At 45.6% G+C, this 26,582-nt stretch overlaps 1 protein-coding gene across 3 annotated transcripts in view; it reads right to left on the minus strand.

Annotated features, from left to right (window-relative positions):
* Positions 1–26,582, minus strand: part of POLR3C (RNA polymerase III subunit C) — a 177,676-nt gene that overhangs the window by 87,097 nt on the left and 63,997 nt on the right. For all 3 annotated transcript variants that reach the window (XM_069217943.1, XM_069217941.1, XM_069217942.1), the window contains 2 exons: positions 13,097–13,282; positions 9,975–10,060 (listed from right to left, as the gene is read on the minus strand). In XM_069217943.1, the coding sequence (XP_069074044.1) occupies positions 9,975–10,060; positions 13,097–13,282 (272 nt within the window). The remainder of the gene's footprint in view (positions 1–9,974; positions 10,061–13,096; positions 13,283–26,582) is intronic.

Genomic DNA, 26,582 nt, shown 5'->3' on the forward strand with positions numbered 1-26,582 from the left:
GACACCATCCAATCTTCCTTGTTCAACGCCCAAAGCACCTGAGCTAGGGTCAGCATCTTGAACTTTTCCTGTTTGAGGAACCAATTCAAGATCCTCAGGTCCAGGATTGGTCTCAACCGACCATCCTTCTTGGGAATCAGGAAATACCTTGAGTAACAACCTCGACCCCTTTCCTGCTCTGGGACCAACTCTACCGCGCCCTTTGAAAGGATGACTTGTACCTCCTGTTCTAGCAACAGGAGGTGTTCTTCTGAACAATAAGATGGGCGGGGCGGGATGAGGGGCAGGAACTCCCGAAAGGGAAGGGTGTAGCCTTTTCCCACAATACTGAGAACCCAAGTGTCCGTTGTAATAGTCTTCCACTTGCGGAGAAAATGCTGTAATCTTCCCCCTACAGGAGAGGAGTGAGTGGGGAATGGTGGAAGCCTAAGGCTGCTTTCCCTGCTGCACCCCTCCAGAGGACGAGGAAGAGGCAGAGTGCTGCTGAGAGGCTCCTCTGGTGCGGGCCCTCCCTCTCCCTCTAAAAGATCTATAGGGATGGGAAGAGGCAGGTTGCTGGAATCTCCCCCGAAAGGAAGAGGAGGAAGAGCCACGCCCAAATCCCCAAAACCTCCTGAAAATCCTGGAAGAGGCACAGGAAGAAGGAGCTTGGAGTCCTAGCGATTTGGCTGTGGCCCTGCTCTCCTTAAAACGTTCCAAGGCCGAATCTGCCTTGGCGCCAAACAGCTTGTCCCCATCAAAAGGGAGATCCAATAGGGTTGACTGCACATCTGCAGAAAACCCCGAATTACGGAGCCAGGCCTGTCTCCTTGCCACCACAGTCGTGCCCATTGCTCTGGCCACCGAGTCGGTCGTATCCAGCCCAGCCTGAATAATCTGGGTCGCAGCAGCCTGGGCATCTGAAACAACATCCAAAAGACCCTGGGGAAGCTCCGTAAATGATGAGGAAATGTCCTCCATAAGAGCATGAACATATCTCCCCAGGATACAAGTTACGTTGGTGGCCTTCAACGCCAGACTGCAGGACGAAAAGATTTTCTTGGACTGCGCATCCAGTTTCTTCGAGTCTCTGTCCCCAGGCACCGTCGGGAAAGAACCAGGCGCTGATTTGGATGAACAGGAGGCCTGCACCACCAAGCTCTCCGGTGTAGGGTGCCTAGAAAGAAAGCCAGGGTCAGTTGGTGCAGCTCGATACCTCCTGGCTACGGCTCTATGAACCGCTGGGGAAGATACTGGTCTCTTCCACACCTCTAGCACCGGATCCAGCAAAGCGTCATTAAAGGGCAATAGAGGCTCTGCTGCAGCTGAGGCCGGATGAAGCACCTCTGTCAGAAGGTTCTGTTTTGTCTCTGCCACCGGCAAAGGCAGGTCCAGAAAACTAGCTGCCTTCCATACCACTGCGTGAAAGGAAGCAGCCTCCTCCGTGTATTCCCCTGGAGACGAAAGATCCCACTCAGGGGAAGTGTCCAGCCCACTGGCTGTATCTAGACCATGCAGTCCATCAACCGAGTCCTCTAGTTCTCCTTCTTCCAGGACTCGTTGGTACTCCTGCTCCTCTAATAAACGGAGAGCACGTCTCCTCGAATGAAGCCTCTGCTCGATACGCGGAGTCAACAATGCCTCCGCCGAAGCCGAAGATCGGCGCCGATCTTCAGAAGCCACCGACGCCGCGTCCGGCGCCACAGGTAACTTCGGCGCCGATGAAAGAGCACTCGGAGCGGATGGACCCACCGGAGTCACAGGACGAAATCCTGACGTCGACGGGATGGAAATCTCCGGGGCCAATCCCTCCGAAGCCACCGGAGCGGCCACCGGCGCCGACACCGGCGCCGAGCCCACGTTCCCAAAAGGGAGAAAGGGCATAAAGGGTGCCGCCGTAGAGGCGCAGGATCACCCAATGAAAAGGCCAAAGGGCCAGCCGGAGCACCCCCTGGAGCCATCTGTTGGAAGATGGTATACATCGCATTTAGGAATGCGGAACTATCGGCTCCAGGGGTGGGAAAAGCCGGATACTGGGGTGACTGTATCGAAGGCGACGCCGGCCTCGACGTCTGCGACGCCGGGGACACCACCAGAGGCTGCACCACTTCAATCACCGACGCCTGTCCAGGTGAAGTCGGTGACGCCGGAGAGGGCAACGGCGTCGATGGATGCGGCGTGACCGTGGGACTGACCTCCCAAGTCCTCCGGCGCCGATCCGAAGACCTGGAACGAGTCTCCTTGCTCGAATGGCGCCGTGATTCTCTACGGCGCCGGGAGTCTCGATGACGCCGATGCCTTGGCGAAGAAGACTTCTTATGATGTTTTTCTTTCTTCGACTTCGCCATAAACAACTTCGCCTCACGTTCCTTGAGGGCCTTTGGATTCATGTGCTGAGATGAATCGCAAGTCGAGACGTCGTGGTCGGAGCTTAAACACCAAAGACAGTCAGAGTGAGGATCCGTAACTGACATCTTGCCCCCACACTCACGACAAGGCTTAAAACCCGACTTTCTCTGCGACATTATTACTGCAGCGAAGGACTACGCAGCAAAAAATACACTGTAACCACGAAAGTAACAGTTGCTCCCTCGAAGATAACCGTTTCGAATGCACGGAAAAAAGGGAACTGACGTCGGCACGTCGTCGAGGACCTCTTATTGCCTGTATGACGTCAGACGGCGTCGCGTGGGCTAGAGTGACGTCCTCGTCGACGTGCAGAGACTAGGAAGAAGATTTCCGTCGAATGCTGGCGCCATGGGAGTATTCATTAGGTGAGGAATCCACAGGTAGTTGTATCCATCAGAACTTTAATGTTTGCCATTGCAAATTTCATACTGTGTACTATAGAGTAAGATTCAAAACTGGTATCTGCAGCTCATATGCAAGCCTTACAATAGGTAAGATGTAATGCATTGAACTTCATTTGTAGATTGTTTAGCGATACACTTGCAGAGTCCAGAGTTTATGGTCTCAAATAACGGTTACCACCATGAATTGCTAATATGAGAGAATGATACCATCCTTAATAATAAGCTCAGTTAAAGGCCCCTAAAGCATCTCACAGTTGTTTTATTTTTGGATGAGAGGGAACTAAAAAGAGATATACTGTGCTTAGTCACAGAAAAGAATAAAATAAGTAAAAATCTCATAAACTACCTTTGAACAAGTAAGGGTATAAAGAGTGAGAATTTCTGAGGAAAGCATATTCTCAGGTAGAGGTATTCGAGGATTTACTGGAAACTGTTGCCATAAAGTGGATAACAAAATTTAGCAGTAAGTAGTGCAGAGATACGGGTGGTGCGCCAAAGATATACACATGTGGCAAACTATGTGAGGAGTGTGCAACCCTAAATCTATATTAGTTAGAGGCAAAGCATTGGAAACAGTGATGGAATTCCAACTCTTTTTATAGCAGAGATAAGAAATGCAAATGAGCACCAAAATGTAAATAGGGTTCCTTTGTATGTTAGAGTCCTCTATGGCTAATAACTGGATTGGATGCGACAATCCAGTTCTTCTTGTCAATATAGACATTATTTCGTGCATCAAAAAAGCTATGCACAGTATTCTGCAAAGGGCTGGCTGAGAATGTTATTGAAACCTTTTGGTCATGAAAGAAAAGAAGACACAATATAGGTATTTGGTGACAAAGGTTCTTTACACATACTTAAAGAAATATTAACAGCGGAAAAGGCTAAAGATAGTCTTAAAGCCCATTTTTATTAGGCTCAGTGCCAGATTAAAGTCAGGACACAAATCTTTCAAGTAAGGTGCGAGAAAGTTCAGAAACATTATCCCTAGAGGAAGTGTGAACTATGCTTCTCTTCTGTTCTCAAAGTACCTGTCATGTGTTGCCGATCTGAAGACTGCTAGCCAGATGTAATCTTGAAAGTTAGTTTGGCCCACCATTTTCCAAAATTTAAACCCTAATACAATTATACACATATTTGAGAATAAACAATACTCTCGGCTACCCCTTTATGAGTTAGGATTATTCTGGATATAAGTAATTATTTCACAAACAGTCCTGCTGTAACAATTCCTTTAGACAAAACTCATTTTGGTAACATCTTAACTACTAGCCATATTTCTAATGGTACCAAATCTATATATTTTTAACGAAATGTTTTCAAACATTTCATTTTGTTTCTCCAGTCCAAATAATGGCTTTGTGTTTATTCATCTAAATGTAATCTTTCTAGATGTCAGACCTACATACTGTAACTGGCAGCAACCAGAACCTGGTGACCATGGTTAGGATGTCCACAGGCTTTGCTACATGTACACCAGCAGCCGTGCCTTAGTGGGATACAGGCAGTGCAGAAATTAAATTAACAGACGCCAGAATTTTTCCTGCAACGCTTTAAGGATGGGGAATTCAATCGTATGTGAAATCCACCAGCATATCCCTGCTTTGTTCATAAATTAACTTCCTACTCATTAGAATGGAAAAAACACATATTCTTAGTGTAATCTCTGTCAGTGGATACTTAAGAAAGTTTCCTTCTTATCTCAAACCCACTTCGGTAACTTTAGAACTATGGATATCACCACATCGGTAACCTGAAACCAAAGGTCAGCCCAATTTGTGACGGTTTTCTTATTCCAGACCATTGTGCCCCCTGAAGTGAACACCAACCTCTATGTAAATAGCATTTTCTAAACTTTGTTTTAACATTTGTTTACAAAAAAAGTACACATGATGCAGAAGCAGAAGGCAATGCCACACTTCAAGAGTGATGATAAACAAAATAGATTTTGAAAACTAAAGTCTTGAACGTCAGGGGTTTTGGGACCTCATACAAAGCCCATATTATCTCTTTATACATTGGGTCCGTAAGGCTTACCTTGAAGAGTAAACAAGAATACTTTGAAGAAAAAAACTGGACGAAAGTGCCCCTTTTTTGACATGGTCAACCCCAAGTTTTGTCTGGACCCCAGTGCCTGATCTATTTCCCTAAAACTGTAGAATTGTTCACCAATTGGCAATGCCTTTGGTACCCCATAAGTCCCTAGTAAATGGTACCCAAGGTACCTAGGGCAGGGGTACCAAAGAGGGTCCTCCAAGGGCTGCAGCATGTATTGTGCCACCCTCAGGGACCCCCCTCACCTAGCTCATGCAGACTGCTGGTCTTGGTGTAGCTAAAAATTACAACACAAGATTGTACACAGCCTGTGTGCCATGCCCACAAACACTGCATGCAATATATGTAAGTCACCACTACAGCAGGCCTTCCAGCCCTAAGGCCGGGTACATTAAATTACTTGTGTGGACATATCTGCAAGAGCAGATATGCCTCTGCTATGTCTTTGTCGATTCTTCGTCATAGTAAGTAAACAGTGAAGCTATTTTAAGTTAATTTGCTAGACACTGGTTGATACGAGCTCCCCAGTTACATAATGGCTTCACTGAAACTAGGGATGTTTGGTATCAACCATCTCTTATTAATAAACCCTCACTGATTTGTGATGGATTGATTAATATAGGCACCCGGAGGGTACCTTAGAGGTGCCCCTGGAAAAACCTACCAACTGCTGGTGTGCTGGCAGACTAGTCTAAACCAACCTGCCATCAACAGACATGTTTCTGTCCCCAAGGGTAACAGCCTCAACTCTCAAGCGATTACGAACAAAGCCTCTTCTGGCAGGGGTATTAACATAACCCTCCTCAACAGGATGACATGCAAATTTGCATTCAATGCATGGGGCTTCAAAGAGCTTACTGCCTTGGTATGCAGATATGCCTTCACACAAACAAGGTGCCGCACCCCCAAACCATGGGCCATTTGTCACCTGGACAGGTGGGAAAATTAGTAGAGAGGTGTCCACCCTCATGTCAATTCCACCCCTAGGGTGAGCTGCCTGATATGGACATGAAATTTGAAAGTCTGCCATCGTGGTGATGGCAGAACTAGGACCTCTGGGACAGGGTTATGCCCTCTTCCCACCGGAAGTGGTCATATAGGGGGCGTAGTGACCCACTAGTAAGTAGCCCATTAGTTACTACTTCAATTCAGTATTTACAGGAGCTCCTGGCACCAGAAAAATCAGATCTTGAAGAAAGGACACTGAAGAAATGCAAAAGCAAGTCCTGAAGACCTGTGACTGACTCGAAGTAAACCCTGCCAGTCTGCCTGCTGACTTTGACAATTGTGCCATGCTACAGCAGACTGAACGTCCAAAAGCCTGCAAGGTTTGTCAGCCTTCACCCAAGAACTAGGAACTCTTGTGGAACAGTGGAACTGCTCCCCTGCATCTTGCAGGCAACCCAAGAAGAACTGAGAGGACCCCGGACCGCCAAAACCCAACAGCAGACAGCACCACTGCACCCGTACTTCATAGCCCAAAGCTCAAGTTGGCCAACAGTGTAAGCGTGGTCCCCAGGCCCTCCAGAGACAAAGCCCACATTGACTTTGGCCACTGTGGACTTCCCAACAACGCCTACAGCCTCTTTCTGCAGGCCACCTCTACCGTGACCGCCACTGTTGGCAGAAACCCGACGGTACAAGACACCTCTCTACCCTGCCGCCCCGGACCGAGGAGAAAAGGATCACAGGTGTCCCTACGTCCCGAGCATCGCAAGATCTCAACGCCCTTGTTGGCTCACCTGGACTGCACCCCCAGTCCTTACCTGAAGTATCTTTTTAACGGGACCAATCCCCATTGACTTCAGAGGGGCACTTATGCTGAACTGCACCTCTGCACCCAACTGCCCCAGTGCTGCCCGAGATCACCTGTTGGTGTGGCCTAGGACCCTGCCCTATAAATCAACTTAAGTCTGGAAGATTTGTACTGCAAGTTGCTTGGAGTACCTGTTTGCTGTAAATGTTTTTTCTCCCGGAGGGTAACATTGCAGCTTCAGAAAATTGCTGTTACTTGTCGACTTTACAAAACGGTGATCATTTCTGTAAGGAAATGCCTCCTTGGCATGGTTGCCCCCTGACTTTTTGCCTTTGCTGATGCTATGTTTACAATTGAAAGTGTGCTGAGGCCTGCTAACCAGGCCCCAGCACCAGTGTTCTTTCCCTAACCTGTACTTTTGTATCCACAATTGGCAGACCCTGGCATCCAGATAAGTCCCTTGTAACTGGTACTTCTAGTACCAAGGGCCCTGATGCCAAGGAAGGTCTCTAAGGGCTGCAGCATGTCTTATGCCACCCTGGAGACCTCTCACTCAGCACAGACACACTGCTTGCCAGCTTGTGTGTGCTAGTGAGGACAAAACGAGTAAGTCGACATGGCACTCCCCTCAGGGTGCCATGCCAGCCTCTCACTGCCTATGCAGTATAGGTAAGACACCCCTCTAGCAGGCCTTACAGCCCTAAGGCAGGGTGCACTATACCATAGGTGAGGGTACCAGTGCATGAGCATGGTACCCCTACAGTGTCTAAATAAAACCTTAGACATTGTAAGTGCAGGGTAGCCATAAGAGTATATGGTCTGGGAGTCTGTCAAACACGAACTCCACAGCACCATAATGGCTACACTGAAAACTGGGAAGTTTGGTATCAAACTTCTCAGCACAATAAATGCACACTGATGCCAGTGTACATTTTATTGTAAAATACACCACAGAGGGCACCTTAGAGGTGCCCCCTGAAACTTAACCGACTATCTGTGTAGGCTGACTAGTTTTAGCAGCCTGCCACAAACCGAGACATGTTGCTGGCCCCATGGGGAGAGTGCCTTTGTCACTCTGAGGCCAGTAACAAAGCCTGCACTGGGTGGAGATGCTAACACCTCTCCCAGGCAGGAATTGTCACACCTGGCGGTGAGCCTCAAAGGCTCACCTCCTTTGTGCCAACCCAGCAGGACACTCCAGCTAGTGGAGTTGCCCGCCCCCTCCGGCCAGGCCCCACTTTTGGCGGCAAGGCCGGAGAAGATAATGAGAATAACAAGGAGGAGTCACTGGCCAGTCAGGACAGCCCCTAAGGTGTCCTGAGCTGAGGTGACTCTAACTTTTAGAAATCCTCCATCTTGCAGATGGAGGATTCCCCCAATAGGGTTAGGATTGTGACCCCCTCCCCTTGGGAGGAGGCACAAAGAGGGTGTACCCACCCTCAGGGCTAGTAGCCATTGGCTACTAACCCCCCAGACCTAAACACGCCCTTAAATTTAGTATTTAAGGGCTACCCTGAACCCTAGAAAATTAGATTCCTGCAACTACAAGAAGAAGGACTGCCCAGCTGAAAACCCCTGCAGCGGAAGACCAGAAGACGACAACTGCCTTGGCTCCAGAAACTCACCGGCCTGTCTCCTGCCTTCCAAAGATCCTGCTCCAGCGACGCCTTCCAAAGGGACCAGCGACCTCGACATCCTCTGAGGACTGCCCCTGCTTCGAAAAAACAAGAAACTCCCGAGGACAGCGGACCTGCTCCAAGAAAAGCTGCAACTTTGTTTCCAGCAGCTTTAAAGAACCCTGCAAGCTCCCCGCAAGAAGCGTGAGACTTGCAACACTGCACCCGGCGACCCCGACTCGGCTGGTGGCGATCCAACACCTCAGGAGGGACCCCAGGACTACTCTGATACTGTGAGTACCAAAACCTGTCCCCCCTGAGCCCCCACAGCGCCGCCTGCAGAGGGAATCCCGAGGCTTCCCCTGACCGCGACTCTTTGAACCTAAAGTCCCGACGCCTGGGAGAGACCCTGCACCCGCAGCCCCCAGGACCTGAAGGACCGGACTTTCACTGGAGGAGTGACCCCCAGGAGTCCCTCTCCCTCGCCCAAGTGGAGGTTTCCCCAAGGAACCCCCCCCTTGCCTGCCTGCAGCGCTGAAGAGATCCCGAGATCTCTCGTAGACTAACATTGCGAACCCGACGCCTGTTCCTACACTGCACCCGGCCGCCCCCGCGCTGCTGAGGGTGAAATTTCTGTGTGGACTTGTGTCCCCCCCGGTGCCCTACAAAACCCCCCTGGTCTACCCTCCGAAGACGCGGGTACTTACCTGCAAGCAGACCGGAACCGGGGCACCCCCTTCTCTCCATTCTAGCCTATGTGTTTTGGGCACCACTTTGAACTCTGCACCTGACCGGCCCTGAGCTGCTGGTGTGGTGACTTTGGGGTTGCTCTGAACCCCCAACGGTGGGCTACCTTGGACCAAGAACTGAACCCTGTAAGTGTCCTACTTACCTGGTAAAACTAACAAAAACTTACCTCCCCCAGGAACTGTGAAAATTGCACTAAGTGTCCACTTTTAAAACAGCTATTTGTCAATAACTTGAAAAGTATACATGCAATTTTGATGATTTGAAGTTCCTAAAGTACTTACCTGCAATACCTTTCGAATGAGATATTACATGTAGAATTTGAACCTGTGGTTCTTAAAATAAACTAAGAAAAGATATTTTTCTATATAAAAACCTATTGGCTGGATTTGTCTCTGAGTGTGTGTACCTCATTTATTGTCTTGTGTATGTACAACAAATGCTTAACACTACTCCTTGGATAAGCCTACTGCTCGACCACACTACCACAAAATAGAGCATTAGTATTATCTATTTTTACCACTATTTTACCTCTAAGGGGAACCCTTGGACTCTGTGCATGCTATTCCTTACTTTGAAATAGCACATACAGAGCCAACTTCCTACAATTTCTATTACAAAATGCACTTACCTGATCATATTGATTCTGGTGCCTAAATATATATATAAAGAAATCTGCTATTTGTATAAATTGGCGTGGATTTTCCTATTGAATCGTGTTTATCATTTATTGACTGTGTGTCCATAGTAAATGTCTAACACTCCTCTTTCATAAGCCTAAGTCTGCTTGACCACACTATCCCCTAGGAGAGCACCTTAGAATTGCTAGAGCAAGCTACTGTCCACTTATAAAGGAACACCTGGAATCTTTGCACAGTATAGCCCACTTTGGTATACTATATGAAGATCCAGCTTCCTACACAAATTTTAAGACCATCTCTACAAGCATGTAGGAAACTTCAAAGAGCTCTAAAATACACCTATAAGAGAGGGGTTAAAGCTACCAACCTCATTGACGTCTGTGTTCATCTTCTGCTGCTTTGCCTTGGGCTCATTTGGATCATCCTCCTCAGACCTTCTCCTTTTGCCTTTACCTGCAAGGGGGAGGTGAGAAGTGAGAAGAAAACATCAGTCAGATCCAGTCTGCAAAAGTAAAGGAGCATTAGAACTTCACATGTACCATTAAAATACTTCCAAATGACCATGGTTTTGATAATTTGTGGCCTTTGCCTATGTGACAATTTAATTCTTATGAGAGTTTTTCCCTACGCTAAACTGACCAGCTCATCCTAAGAGGTACTGAAGCTAGGCTTAACCATGCTGCCACATCTGGATGTTGAATATTGACAGATCCAGCTCTCAGATGTAAAATGTTTGAAACAAAAACAATCTTCAAATGAATTCATTTCACTGATATATCTCAGAGTTTCACAGCACAGACAAGAGTAGCCAGTGTAATTAAGGACAGACGGCAGGTCTATTCAGTTACAGTGGATAATATCTGGCGTTGACTGGACACATAGCTGCTCATTATGACCATGGCAGTCTTCAGACTGCCAGGGCCGCGGTGGCAGTTGGACCGCCGCCAATGTGGCAATCAGGCAGCCATATTGCGACCGTGGTGGTTGCGCCACATTTGGACAGCCAGCACTGTCACTTTACAGCCACCCGATGGCCTGGCGGTGCTGGCGGTCCCAACCCGCCAGGGTAGCACTGCAAGCAGCGCTGGCCTGGGGATTACAACCCCTTCTCCGCCGGCATTTATATGGTGGTTGCCCCACCATGTAAAGGCTGGTGGAGACTGGGTGCAGGGGGCTCCATGGAGGCCCCTGCACTGCCCATGCACTTGGCATGGGCAGTGCAGGGGTCCCCATGGCCAGCCCGTCACACTTACGGGTGCTGGTGCATCCTATACACTGCAACATTGCAGCCAGCTCAATTATGAGCTAGCGTCAATGTGGAGGACTGTTTCCCGCTGGGCCAGCGGGTCTTTGAAAGACGCTGCAGGCAGCAGCAATACCCGAGAATCTAATGGCATTCTTGGGATTTTAATTTAGTCCACTACTAGGGAGTACACTGCACTTACCAAAACGTTATATACAGTTCCTTTCCCATGAAAATTTACAGCTAGCCCACAAGAGATTTAGAGCCTTATTATGACCTTGGTGGATGTGATACTCCGTCACAAATGTGATGGATATCCACCCACTGTTTTACAAGTTCCATAGGATATTTGTGACAGAGTATCCTATTGGCCAAGGTTGTAATCATGCCCTTAGTCATCTGATTTTGGTGAGGCAGCAGAGTTTAGGCAATACACCACTTGGTAAGCTATACAGTGTGCAGAGCACATGTACAAAATGAGACTAAATAACACATTAAAATGAATGTAAAGAAACTAATACTTCTGTTCTTATGCCTACACTACAAATGCATCACATCAGCCAAGGAAGGAAACAAAGACAAGGATCACAGTCCCAATAACACAGATAAAATAATCTCCACTTTGGAGAATGGTCAAACTGAAGAAAAGATCAAAAGCCAAAAATGTGGCGATTTTTCTTAAAAAGGTATGCACTAACCCATGATCTAATCCTTGGTCTGGCTTGAATAAAAATCCCAAAAGTTCATATAATTTCTAAATTACTAAGAATCAAATTATTTAAAAAACATGAACAGAATGAGAGATTAGTTGTAAGAGCGTTTAAAAACACTGGTAACTGCAGTCTGTGTTCTATAACTAGAGTGACTCATGTTGGAAAGAGAAAGAGACCCTCAAAAGCATGATGAGATAATCAATTAGTGTGAGAAAATTGTGGAAGCTAGAAACAAGATAAGGAGGTAAGCCAAACAGGACAAATTTACATCCAAGTAAAGGAAAAGGTGCAGTAGGAGTCTAAAGGGAGGGTCATGCAAGTGGAATGAGGAAGAATTAAAGAAAGTGGGAAGGCAAGGAAAGATAGCCACTTTGGAGACTGACGGGGGCCATTAAAATCTGGTTACGGGTGTAACAACGAGCAACCTCAAAATATTTTTTTTTCTCTAGAAAGTCCTCAACGAATCAGAACTGATAACGTAATACACTTCAATTAAATTTTGGTCAATTCAGATTTGTCAGGATAAGCTTTCAACCACCACATAAAGTTCTGTGACATTGTGAAAAAGTAGTGTACCTTATCAAAATAAGAGTTTACAGTATCCTCATTTTAAAGCCCCTAACGGGGAAAACTGTGATTAGTTCCAGGTTTTGTATCCTTTTAAACAGTAATGTTTATAATTGAATATGCTATCAGAGTATGTTAAATGTTAGGAGCTTCATATGAGAGGATGTCAAATTCGAAAACAAAAGTATCCTAAAAGCCATTTTCTCAAAACTGGTTTTATCTATTGAACTTATAAATTACCATAAGAGCTATCATTGAAAAATGTGAATTCAAGAATTTAAGTTTTCTTGTATTTTTGAGGAGATATAACACCTAGGAGCTGTAGGCATAATGTTTAAGATAAGTAGGTAAAACCAACAAACCTGTGAGACTATGAATACAAAACTCTCTAATGCACATTCCTATGGTGAAAATACAGACGCTGTTTTGCTGCTATCAAGGGCAGGTGTAACTCTGTATCAATGGTGGAAATTAGTGAGGGTTTTAGGGAAGTATTTCTCCATGGATAAAATATTTTACCTTTCCAGAAAAAACACACTGTTGTGGAACACATGTGTACACATCCTCCTATTACATGTATACATTTAAAAAGGTTTTGCAGCAGAGGACCTGGAATTCACAATATAATTCTAGAATTATTCCTGAGAAAATGTGGCTGTCCCAGCTTCATAGACGTGCATCTGGAGTCCTACCTAAGAAATTTATTAGACGCATGGATTTAATCTCCAGGAGTACATACCAAACGTTTTATTTTCTGAGAACCCCAGCCTATGTTATTTTAGAGGGGCTACTTGTCTTCTCTGTTCAAAACATCTTAGATCCAAATGATTACTGCCTAAATTATGTAGTGATGTCACCTTCAATTTGTAAGTGATAGTAGCATACAAACGAAAGCCACTTTGAAGACAGCTCAATGCCCAGATCAAATTATTTAAATTACACCAGGATCTGACCCTACCCCTTTACCTATCATGTTGAGCTTTGGGACGGTGTACATATCGCTCTCAGGGGTCACCAGTGTGGGAGCTGATGAAGGAGGGTCCTTTGATCCTTCTTTCACCTCCTGGCACTGAGAACATCGCTGAACAAAATGTGTATCTACCAAGCGCACAAAAGTACTTGACACTTCACTGTAGTCTATGGTCTTCCCATCTACAAAAAAAAAAAATGTGAAGAAAATATATGAGATCAAAGGGTAGACAGACCGAAAACAAGTCCAGTAAATGCATTTTTCCATCCATTGGAATTTCAACAAAGAGGGCACACAATGAAAGGCAGATATTAACAGTATTGATTGTATTTCAAAAAATCGAGGCAACATTATTAGGATAACAGGAAAAAAGTATTCTCAATAACTGTTGATAGAAAACATAATATTCATATAATCAGATTTGCAAAAACTAACATTAAACATAGGAAATGAGCATGCTTCGTAAAATATTACAATTGAAATAAAACAAATAAAATAGAGTTGCTCCTGTGTTTTCTACACAGAATTATAGCTTAACTACTCTGTAGATGAAGTAGAAAAGCTCACAATTAGATAAAATAAAGGTTGTTTTTATAGTGAACAAATGCAAATGAAAAATGTTCCAGTGCAGAACCTGTTTAGAACTTGTGGAGAGCTGGAATACATAAAGGAAATAGTGAATAGGCAGTAAGAAATGCTCTGGTGTTCTACACACAATATGATGTACGAATTCTATGCATGTCATGAAAATATACAATTGAGACTTGAGACTTCATACAATTGATACAGATTCCTAAGACGAACCTGAGACTTCCTGAATAACGCTACTGGGAGAATTACAAACTACTACTTGAAATAAAAATGTTCTGCCTTCTACTGGAATAGAAAATAATTGATTTCCATGATGGCACAAAACATTAGATTTCCAAGTACTTGGTAGATGATCATATCCAAACTCTTCATTGGGTTAAGGAACAGACCTGGAAAAACATGTTTTCAATGTCAAATATAAAGTATGTGGCTGAGCCACAAAATGAAAGGACCGCATGGAATGTGAGAGGTATGAAACAGGAGAGGTCAGTACAGTCTCCCTCACATAATATCTCTAAATTAATATAGTTACGAGGCTCAAGTTTGGAGAAGAATAATTTTACACATATTGAGGAAATGGCAAACTGCAGTAGCTAGGGACAGGACTATCCTGGGCACATAAATCAAAACATCATATGTTTTGAATTAATGCGGCATGCCTCTCCCCTGAATCCAAAAGGTCGTTGTATGGAATTGTTAAGTCATGAACAAGCTCCAAACTTTTACAAATATTTGGGTGCGGAAATGCAAAATTAAAATTCATGCCTGTGTGGTCATGGCCAGCAATGGAGCAAAGTGGTCGCTCAATAGGAGAGCATCGCTACCAATCACCCAAATATGGGAACTTGTCTTTGGAAATACCTATACAATGAAAATTACCTTGGGACAGCAACAGAGGGGTACTGCACAATCCCTGAGACGTTTTTGCGATACCATCTTGGCTTTGGGTAAACTTCAGAGGAGAAGAAAATATAAGACATGCAGAGAGGCCATCTTTAATGTCAGACAATTGGTGCAGATCCTAAAGGACTGTTGTCTCACGTGAAGCTGTTTGCCAAGATGGGGGCCTTGTAGGTAATCAGCAATTTGCCTAGAAACCGCAAAGAGACTTGCAACACTAGCAACAGACGAAGCTCATTGAATAGAATCACCCTTTGTAGGAAGTTGGCTCTTTATATAGTATACCAAAAAGAAGTACGCTGTTTAAAGAGTCCAGGTTTTCCCTAAGAAGTGGACAGTGCTTTCTTTAAAAATCCCAAGTGCTCTATTTGTGGTTGAGTGGTCGATCAGTGTAGGCTATTCAAAGGGGAGTGTTAGACATTTGCTGCATACCCACAGTCAATAAATGACACACACTCAATAAGGAGATCCAGACCAATTTAGAAAAATAAAATTTTTATATATTTTTTATAACCAAGAACTTCGTTATTGGGTAAGCATTTTTTTAAGTGAGCAATTCTGAAGTCTGTAGCAAATACATCTGCATTGACTTTAATGCAGTAATATTATCCTATGGGAAAAGAAGCATATACTTGGCAACGACTTACGGTACTGTTCTTGTGTAGTGAAGGTAAATATGGGGCAAGGTCCAAGGCAGCACCAACAAGTCACCTCAGTCAGCTCTGGGGCAAATCCGGGTGCAAAGGTGCTTTTCAGCGTCAGTGCCCTAATGTTATCTTATGGGAAAGAAATGCATACTCCATAAGGCTTCTTGGCAACGACTTACAAGACTGTTCTTCTTGAGTTAAGGTAAGTATGGAGCAAAGTCCAAGGCAGTACCAAAAGGTCGCCTTAGGCGGGTCTGGGGCTCCGGGTGCAGAGGTGCTTTACAGTGTTGGGTGACCCATTTACATCAATAGAAAATGATCATGGGGAAAAGAGGCTGCAAGTGGACACTGAGTGACCAGTCCGGCTGAACCCAAAAGGAGGCTCAGGTCTCAAGGGTCTTGCGCACACAGGGCTACTATCAGTCCACAGCAACTCAGGCTAGAGGAGCACCTGGGAAGTGGTGCTTTTTGGTGTCAGGTTTTCCACAGTCTGGGGCTCTCACTGTTCTTCTTGGGTGCCTGTAGGGTGCAGGGGAGTAGTTCCGCCACTCAACGAGAGATGCTGATGGTTCTTTGAAGTGCTGGCAGTCATTCCAAGCTTTTGGTTGCAGAGCAGCAGCATGGCAAGTCGACTTTGGTGCAACTGTACAGGACAGGAGGCAGGCTGGCATGGTTAGAGCCAAGTCAGTTGTTGCTCCTCAGTTTTAGTTGTTTGCAGCTCTTCTGTGTCCTTCTTCTTCTTAGGTCAGTAGAATAAGAGTTCCTGGTGTCACGGAGACACCTAAATACTGAATTTAGGGGCGTTAAGGAGAGTGAAGAGTAGTAGCCAATGGGCTGCTTATCCTTGGGGTCAGTACACCCCCTATATGACCGATTCCTGTGGGGAAGTGGGCATAACCCTGTCCCCGAGTTCACCACACACAAAATGGTGGAATTCTCTTTTTTGTGTTCACTTCAGGTAGTCCACCCTAGGAGTGTGACTAGCCTGACAATGTAACACGCTTCCTGACTATTCAATTTCCCACCTGTCCTGCCACATGGGCATCAGGGCAATGACCCCCCCCCCCCCAATACCTCACCCCAAGTCTGGGGGAATCCAGGGTCGCATTTCAATGGTGGCAGGGATTTGACGTTCCTGGCCTTGGTACGCAGATTTACTAGCCATCCTGCTGGAGGAGGTGATAAAACCATCTGCCAGAGCAGTCATTGTTTCTGACCTCAGAGAGCATGGGTATTCACCTCCAGGGGACTAGAAACAGCACACTAGAGGGTTAGTAGGGCCCTCTAGTGTGCAGGTTCTAGTCTCCTAGAGGTTGAACCTTGAAGGTGCCCTCTGGCTGCATGTCATAATAAATCCAATACTGGGATCAATATCAGTTTATCAAGATGAGGTGCTTGATAGCAAACACCATAGGTTTCAGTGAGGCCATTATGAAGCTGGATCACTCATTTTGAGCTGTGCCCAGTACATACATTAAGATAGCTTCCCAGCTCACTTGGAATATCTCGCAATGGCACCAGACATTTCAGGGGTATACCTGCTCACGCAGATATGTTCTCACATGTGCTGCAATGCACTTTGCCTTAGGGCTCCAAGTTGTAGGGGTGACTTACATATATTCCATGCAGTGTCTTTGGCATAGCACACTAGAGTGTGCCATGTCATGTTTTCAAACATGGTTTGCATCATGTCACACAGTCTGAGATGGCATTCCCTGTGCGATTTTATGTTTGTGTCCCTTAGGGTGGCATAAGACATGCTTCAGCTCTTAAGGACTCTCTAATACCCATTCCCTAGGTACCAGGGGTACGGTGTAGTAGGGACTTACAGGGGTGCTAAAGTCCCTGCCAGTTGGGTTACTATTAGATTTTACTTGTTCTAGGGGAAAGAGTACTGTCACTGAGGTCTGACTAGCAGCCCTCAGTGCACTGTCAGAGTCACAAACCATCATTCAGTAGTTCTAAAGCGCGAAAAAAGTGGGGGGACATCTACAAAGCAGACCAGTTTCCTACATCCTCGCTAGAAATAGAAGTATTGGTCAGTCCTCCCAACTGGTTCTGTTTGAAGTTTTGGCGAGGATGATATGAACAGAGGCCCCCAACCTTGAAATAAAGCCAAAATGAGACATGATTGAGTTGCTACACTGGAGCATTGGCTAGAAATCTGCAAAGCTGGACTAATTTACGATTCATGGCTCAAATCTTTTTTACTGCATTTTAAAAGGGGCTGATACAAATCATGAGATTGACACATTGCTCCTACATGAGAGATGCGTAAAGAGTCATAACAGAAGCTCCAACTGTTTTCCTCCCCCACCTACTCCCTCCCCCCAGGAGTACTCCTATCTACAGCCCCCTGTACATTAAAGCATTTTGGGACCCTGGTGCGTTCACCCTAGTCAGGTTGTGCAGGGGTATCGACTTCGGTCAATCATAGTAGGCAGAGATAGTTAGGAAATGTTAATTATATTAATTCTGCCGACTGAAGGGTAATATATGAGCGCCAGAGCTCCCTACAGAAGTCACTTTGTGCAGTGAGGGTAAGAGTAAGCTTCTCCACTCCCAGGATGTGCCATTAACGATGTAGCCATCCCAAGTGCGTTTGGATATCCCCTGAGCCCTAATGTGCTAAGATATCCTGAAGGGCAGCCCCTAGAGTCAGGGCAGTTTGTTGCCCTCTGAGGGATTTTAGCAGAAAGGTGAGAGCATTTGGAAGTCCGAAGACAGTATATGCAGGAATCAATGTAATTGTGTATTTAGGTGTGTGTCTATGTCAGTGACGATTGTGTCCCAATACCATGTATGTTTAGGGCAGTCCCAAAGCAGTATGGAGTAGTGTCCCGGGGAACCCACAACCTCTCCAGCGAACAGCACTCTGCGCGGGGTTACCCCTGCGTAGTGGCACTGGTGTAAAATACCAATGGTTGACTATTTTAGTGCCCATTTTAATACTGGCCATATTTCGTGCTGTATGACTCGCTCTATAATACACCTCTTCCCTCTCTTTCTGGGTCAGCTGCCGACCCAGTTCTAGCGCCCATCTTTTTTCCCCATGGATTTAGTTTGTGGGGTAGTTTGTTGTAGTATGTCATATAATTCCATGATGAGGCGCCTATCTGAGTTTTTCGTCACCAACCACTCCTCAAAGGGTGTAAGGGGTCAATGTGCTTCTGCTCTTACTGTCCGCTGCATAAGCCAATGGAGGATCTGAATGTAGAGCATTCTCTATGTATCTAGCAATGTGTAGCAAATGTTTGTAAGGGAGGGGCCCTTCTTCATCGAACATGTGGCCCAGAGACTGGCACACCAACTGCTGCCACAGTTTAAAAACTGGTCCATCCCTGGTGTGAAGTCTGCATTGTCTGTGATTGGCATCAGAGGGAAGGGAAACGAGGATAAGTTTTTGCATGCCACTACTCTGTCCCACACCTCCAGCATAACTCTAGTGACAGGTGAGGAGTGAAGGCGCCCCTCTCCATCCCGCTCCCCACCCGACGTTCCGATCTCTTCAGAAACAGGACTTTCCACAAGTAAAGTCCTGCAACTGCCTGGTACATAAACAACCAGTGTTTCTCAGATTCCTCCTTGGTCCATTCCACCACATACCTGAGCTGTGCCACCTGGTAGTAGTGCAAGAGATTTGGAATGCCCAAGCCTCATTCTCCTGTAGGTCAGTAGCTCAGATGTTACTGCATTTGGGATCTTTTCCCCTGCCCAGACAAAGCAATTCATCTCCTCCTTTAGGTCTTGAATCATACCCACTGGAGGTTCAAACGGGAGAGCCTGAAATAAGAACAAGATCTTCAGGAAGCGGTCATATTTAGGGCGGCCACTCGGTCAAGCCAGGATAGGCGATATTGCCTCCAGTGGGTTAGGTCTCTTGATCTGCCAGAGTAAAGTTTGGTAATTAAGAGTCACAGTCTCTTTCGCCAGGGGAGCCAACTGGATCCCCAAGTAAGGGATGGAAGGTGTTATTGGCGTGCAAGTTGCGCCTCGGGCTCTGGAGGTACTGACAGAATGAGGGCCTGTGATTAGTGACTATTGATCAGGAATCCTGCGGCCTGGCTAAAGGCCTCTGTCTGAGAAGAGCAATAAAATAATCTGAGATACACACTTTGGGGGTGCACCTAGATATAACTATAGAACCTGTCTGCTGGACACTGGCCATGAGTGCGGCTTTGACCACAGGATAAACTTATCTAGATGGGGAGGAACAGAGATCCTACTGCTCACTGGGGAAATTGTGTACTGGAGGCAGGACGCCTGCACCTAGACTTACATGAGGAAATCCCTCGCAGCAAAACTGCAAAGAGACCTTGGATGTTGATCTGCCTGAAACAGAGATTTCGCCACCACCTGACGAGGAAACAGGCCACTCCTCCCAAGTTCTAATTGCAGGGATGGCTAATAGAAAACAAGTTGTTTCTTCTCCAGTTACCACAGAGGACGTGCTCTCCTGCCTGGCGACATCCAGGAGAAGCTGACCATCACCCTGATGGAACAACTACAGGCAGTTAAGGCAAAGGTAAAGACCTCATTGGCCAGGCTGAACAGGGAGATCCAGGCAGTGAGGGAGCGGGTAAGCATGCTGAGGATGCTATAGGGAAGATGGAGACAGATGCTGAAGAGACTCAGATGGCCATGTGGGAATTAAACCGAGAAGTAGAGGAAATTAAACTGCGGTGCAAAGGCCTGGACAACAGACCTTTGTATATGAAATGCCAGAGAATCCATTGAGGGCCCAAAAGTAGTGGCCACCTGCTCACGACTCTTACAACTGCTGGCCAGGTCCTCCAAAAGACTGGAATTTTACATGCACACAGAGAGGGCCCTCCCAAACCATAATCATGCAGAAGACCACAAGACATATTTGTAGGAAGCTGGCTCTTTATATAGTGGACCAAAAAGAGGGACACTGTGTAAAGAGTCCAAGAAAACCCCAAAGGAATTACAGAGGCACAAATGACATCCCAAATGCTCTCTTTTGTGGTTGTGTGGGTGAGCAGTTAGGCATATCAGATGGTAGTGTTAAGCATGAAAGACACACACATAGGCAGTAAGTGAGACATACACACTCAAAAAAGAAATCCGACACCAATATATTAAAAAATAAATTTAAAAAAACACTTTAAAATACATATTTTTATATAAATTCAGATATCAAGATCATCGGAATAAAGTGAGTACTTCGAGATAGGAATTTTTAGAGTTTTCAAAAGTTGACACTTCTTTTGGGTAAGGTAATGTTATCCTATGAGGGAAAAATATGTACTGCATTCGGACACTTCACAGCGACCTACGGGTCTCTTCTCCAGGACTCAAATTGAGTATGGGGCAGGGTCCCAGGCCACACAAAAAGATCACCTAGGGAGGCTCTGGGGCACCCTGGTGCAGAGGTATGTTAGGGCGTCAGGTGTCCCATTCACTTCAATGGGAAACAGTCTGGTCGGGAAGTTGCTGCAAGCTGGGACTGGAAGGTACGTCCAGGGGAACCCACAGTTAGGCTCATCTCTGGAGGACCTCTGGCACATGGGGACACCGTTAGTCCACTTCTCCTCGGGCTGTGGGGTTCTGGTGCAGAGGTGTCTTTTGGTGTCTGGTCCGGGACTGGAATCACTTATGGGTAGGGGGGGCAGGGGGGGGGGGGGGGTGGGGGACCTGCAGAAAGAGGCTGCAGGTGGCAACTGGAAGTCCAGTCTGGCCAAACCAAGGGATGGGCTCAGCTCCAGAGGGTCTCAGAAGCCCATGGGCACCGTTGACTCCCTCGGACTTGGGCTGTGGGACTCGGGTGCAGAGGTGCTATGAGGCTTCCGGTCGCAGTGATCAGGAGCTTGCTCTGGGTCTTGGTGACCCGGTGAAGAGAGGAAAACAGGGCAGTGGGGTCACTCTACTGAATGGCCTTTTGGATCCCGACGTCCCTCAACAGTAGGTCTGCTTTGGTGCTGTTGGAATCCAGTACCCCAGGTATGGGTACAGGGAGCCTCAGAGTGGGGGGGTCAGCATCTCAGGACTTGAAGTGGCGGGCTGACCTCCAGGGCTCCAAACAGTCTTCTCCTGGCTTGTTGATCTCTCGGAGGGCCCGATGGCCAATGGGGCTGAGTACCAGGCTTTACAAGTGGTGCCTGCAGATGCAGCTCCTCTCCTACAAGGATGTTCTTCTTGGCAATTTGCAAAGCACTTGTAGCTCTCCCAGTTTCTTGGAGGCTGCAGTGGCAGGACAGGTCAGTTACACCACGAGGGTTGGATGCAGCAGGCAGGCTGGCAGGGTTGGCGCCAAGTCTATTGTGCTCCTCGGTTCTCGGCACAGCAGGCTTCTTGGACACTCCTTTTTTTGTGTCCAGCGAAGATCTGAGGTCCTGGTATCAGGGGATCGTATATTACTAATACTCAATTTAGGAAAGTTAACAGGAGTGAAAGGTAGTAGCCAATAGGCTCCCTAACCTTGGGGTCTCTACACCCCCTAGAAGACCACTTCTTTTAGGCAGTGCGTATTACCCTGTCCCAGAATTCCAAATTCCATAACACAGAAGATGGTGGGATTCTTAAGACGGTGTTCACTTCAGGTGGTCACCCTAGGGGTGTGTCCAGCCTGGCAGTGCAACATGCCTCCTGTATAGCTACTTTTCCCACCTGTCCCGGTGCCAAATAGGCCCTGGGGCAGGGGTGGTCGGTAGCTCCCTCTGAGGAGAGCCAAATCTTCAAACCTAAGCAGGGCTCGAAAAATCTACTCGACAACTCGCTAGGCCGAGTTTTATTTTATGAGGTCGAGCTATTTCTAGATTCCACTCGACCCTTCTGGCCTGTGGACAAAGAACAGGTTTTCTGTTCAGTCAGAAACTGAATTAGGAAATAAGATGCCTTTAAATCTTTTTCTTGTCACATTTGCTCTGTGTTCAGAAACAGAGTCCAAAAGTTAGTTCGTCTTCATGCAATTCAAATACTTTTCCTTGTGACTGCAGAGTTCCAGTATTTTGTAAGGTGAACTGTCTAACCTATGTGAAATGAAAGGCTGTTGGTATCAGGTGTTTCCTAACACACAACAATTTATATAACTAAGCCAACTTTACAAACATTTCAAAATATATTTCAGTAGCTGTGAAAGACCATTTTGTGTACTTCTGTGTGATGAAAAAAATATTTTAATAGGATGAAAAAAAAGTAAGAACACTTTACTTGGTGATGTGCAAATGATAAATGTTTTCTGAAACCCACTTTTCACAGATTATTTTGAATACACTATATAGTTGTATCAGTAAAGCTGCAAGTTAGTGGGAAGGTTTTTGGGCATTTCTTGGAAGTTTACGGTCTGTAAATGACAGTGCGCTACCACATCGCGCTTTAGTAATATATTTATTAAAAGTGAGTGTTTAAACAAACTGAGAAACATTCCTGCCCTGATGGCAAAGCTGTTAGTAAACTAAGAGGCAAGACATGCATGTATCATGTGTACCCTATATGTGGGCTAGATGCATTATACAGGGAGCAAAGGTTTAGTGTATTTAATCAAATAAAAGTTTTGTTTTTTTACAGCAGAAATGCTGAATTCACATATTTGAAGGTGCATTCATATGTGAGAATAGAAAAAAGGCGATTGTAAAACACAATGTTTGCCTAGGATAACACAATTTGAGACCCGTTTCCAGGTCAAGTACATTACAGTTAGGTTGAGTAGATTATTCAAGCTACTCGACCTGCAGGTCTAGTAACATTTTAAGATTATTTGAGGCCTGCCCAAGGCAATAGGCTCCTTTGAAGCTTTCTGCCTTGGAATGCAGATTTGCAGGTCATCCTGTTGAGAGGGGTGTGTAACACCCCTGCCAGAGAAGGCTTTTTTCTGACCTCCAGAGAGCAAATGCTCTCACCCTTGGGGTCAGAACCTTATCTGTTGGTGGTAGGCTGACTAGAACTAGTCAGCACACCAGCACTTGATAGGTTTACTGGGGGTGGGGGGGGTGGGGGGACACCTCTACTGTGTCTTCTGGGTGCAAGTAATAATAAATCCACCACTAGAATATAAGATGTTTGATACCAAACATCCCTATGTTCAGTGAAGCCATCATGTATCCGGGAAACTTGTATTGATCAGTGTCCAGCACATGTATTTGAAATGGCTTCCCTGTTCACTTACTATGTCTAAGAATTGGCAAATACATAGTAGGGGCATATTTGCTCATGCAAATATGTCCTCACCTGTAATATAATGCACCCTGCCTTAGGGCTGTAAGGTCTGCTGTAGGGGTGACCTACAAATATTACAGAGTTAGGGGACATGGCACACATGCTGGATGCCATGTCGTATTTTCACTTTAGATAGCACCTTGTCCTTGCAATAGCAGTCAGCATGAGGTTGGTGCTGGGTCTCTTAGAGTGGCACAAGTTATGCTGCAGCTCTTAGGGACCCTTCTTTAGTACCTAGGCCCTAGGTAACGAGAGGTACCATTTACTAGGGACTTACAGAGGTTTTAAAGGGCCTGGCCACTTGGAGATTAAGTGACCAAGTGTCCTTTTTTGGGGAAGAACCACTGGCACTGGGGACCTGGTGAGCAGGAACCCAGTGCACTTCAGTCAAAGCTGCATCAAAAGGAGGTAAACAGCGGGGGTACTGCAACCAGAACCCAGCTTCCTACAATAGTGGCAAAACTATTATCTCATCAGGTACAAAAGATACAATTCTCAGGGCATCCCATCCACAAGTAACTATAGATTTTGAGGGATGTATGATACAACTCTTCCATGACATCTCCCAAGCTACTCTTGCAGACGAAAGACCCTATCTTGAATTAAGGATGAACTCAGAAAAAGACAATTCAGAGTCCATGAGCCTTAGCTTTTGCTCTCATCTACATGATTGATGGCAAATCCTGCACTATAAAGTTAACAGTGGAAGGAAGGAAGTGCCTGGGCCAACAGGCAGTAACACCTTTCATCACACCAAGGGAATACTGACGAACATCCACAGGAAGTGTTTTATCTCCGACACACTCACTATAACTCACCTGTAAGGAAATGTTTTTTATTATGTACTACCTAGTAGTATTACTTTGTGGGGAAGGGGGTACAGTTGAACACCAACTACACTCCACAGTGGAATTAGAATATGCCCACTAAATACAGTATTGCACAGAAGGGCAAGGGACCCAGTCCTAAAAGGTATGACAATCAAAATACTACCCAATGGTTAAGCTCTTGTCAAGGAATACAGGAGGACTAAACTTTCTGGTTAAAAGACACAAAGTATGGATAACCATACTGGTTGAGCAAACTGATATCATGCATCAGCGACAAACTTGAACCCTCATTAAAACAACATTAGCGATGATGAGGGAAAAAAACAAAAAAGAGTCAAAACAAGGACAACAAAACCCTTGTGTTAATGATTGAGATGACAATTTTGAGAAGTCATGTAGATTTTTTTTTTTTTATTGACAGTGGGTTCAGACAGGGGCTGACACCGAGACTAAAAGAAAAGGTTTATGGAAATGCCAATAGGTCTCAAAATGTATTGACAACTAGACTGATCAGTCTCGGCTGATCTAGGATAGGGCGGCATTCAATAATATCCACCCTATCCTACATTTAATTGAAGAATCCCACAGAAGATCATTGGTAGTACTGGTACTGGTGATCAATTCAGAAAATGAGTTTGACGACACTGAGTGGGCATTCCTACAACATGTCTTGTGCAAGATCGGAGTAGGACACTACATGCAGAAATATGACTGGTCAGGACAGGCAGCACCGTCAGAAAGGGTCTTAGTCATTGGAGACAGATCCAATAGTTTTTAAGTCACTTGTGACACTCACCCTCTTGGTCGAACCACTAGCAAGCTAATAATCAGACAGATACCGGAGACTGGAGGCATGGACTTTGGTGGGATGGAAATAAAATACATCTCTTCATGGACGACATCCTCCAAATGCTGTCAAACTCTGAGACTTCAGTTCCTGCTGTCATTCATACTGTCCAGTGCTTTGGTGAGGTGTCAGGCTTCCAAGTTTCATTTTAATAAAACTGAAATGATGGTTATCCAGATCACCCAAACAACTAAAAGCAGGATTGAGTCCCTTTCTCCCATTAAATGGGTGTAAGTTAACATTAAATATCTAAGCAAATGAATTACATCTACACTTCAAGATCTCTATAAAGCTAACTCCTAGAGTCTCCTTAAGGGCATAAAAAATTACCTAATTAAATGGGGCCCCTATTTATCTCATGGATGAGTAGTGGCAGCTCTAAAAATGAGCATTCGTCTGAGATTAGTTAATTTCTTTCAGTCGCTCCAAGTTGTCATCCACAAGCATGATCTAACCAAAATACAAGACACCTGAGACAAATTCAGACAGCAAAAATAGTAACACCTGTATCATCTGAAAGGTTATGCAGAGCAGAATAAAGTCTGGAAGCATCGGCCTACCAGATACAGAACAGTACTACATGGTTGCATAATTATGCGTGGCTTTTGAGAGAAGCATGGGGCTTACGTTGAATGGAGAATCTTGAGGAGGCCACCGTGGGAAATCTTATGGCTGCCAGGACAAGTAAGATTGACTGCGGCATATGTTTCAGATGTGATCAGGCCGACTACGAAAGTGTGGGAAACTCTTACTAAAGGGGAGGGCCTCGCCACTTACCTTTTCCTGTTCATTGCACTACATGGTGGGTGTTTACACGGCTTTGGATGAAAAACAATTTGCTAACTTTAGTAGAGGGGACTGCATAACAATGAGGGACGTGTCCACATCCAGAATATTAAAAACATTCACATAGTGTAGGAGGGAGTTTGGCATTGGAAAGGAAGATCAGCATAAGTATTTCCAGCTTCAACATTGGCGATCAGCCCCTCATAATAAATCAGCAGTAATCACTGATCAAACACCCTTTGACAAATTCTTTGCACATTAGGAATTCTTCCAGGGTCAATGTCTTCCCTACATTCCACTCTGATGTCCAGGTCCACTAATCATAAATGGGCTGATAGGCAATAATGGGAGAGAACATGTCACAAGAAGATTCGGAGGGCTTGTGGGCTGATATCCAGAGTGCGACTCACAGCGTCTAGGGCTGAGAAACTTATTATAAAATCATATTTACGTTTCTACATACTGATGGGTTGTGCTGGTGGTGATATGCTATGGAGGGGATACAAATTCATGTGTAGTGTTTCTGCCCTAGACTGAAATACATTGGAAAGAGATTTTGTGTTGCATAAAGAGAGTAACAAGCCTTGCGATTCCTCAAGGACCTCTGACAACAATACTGGACCTTAGTCCTTCACAGTGGGATTCACACTTCCAATGTGGGCAGTTATCTCACAAACCCATCTGGCAGCAAAACAAAAATTAG

Source organism: Pleurodeles waltl, chromosome 12 (genome assembly GCF_031143425.1).
Source record: "Pleurodeles waltl isolate 20211129_DDA chromosome 12, aPleWal1.hap1.20221129, whole genome shotgun sequence".
Taxonomy (NCBI): Eukaryota; Metazoa; Chordata; class Amphibia; order Caudata; family Salamandridae; genus Pleurodeles; species Pleurodeles waltl.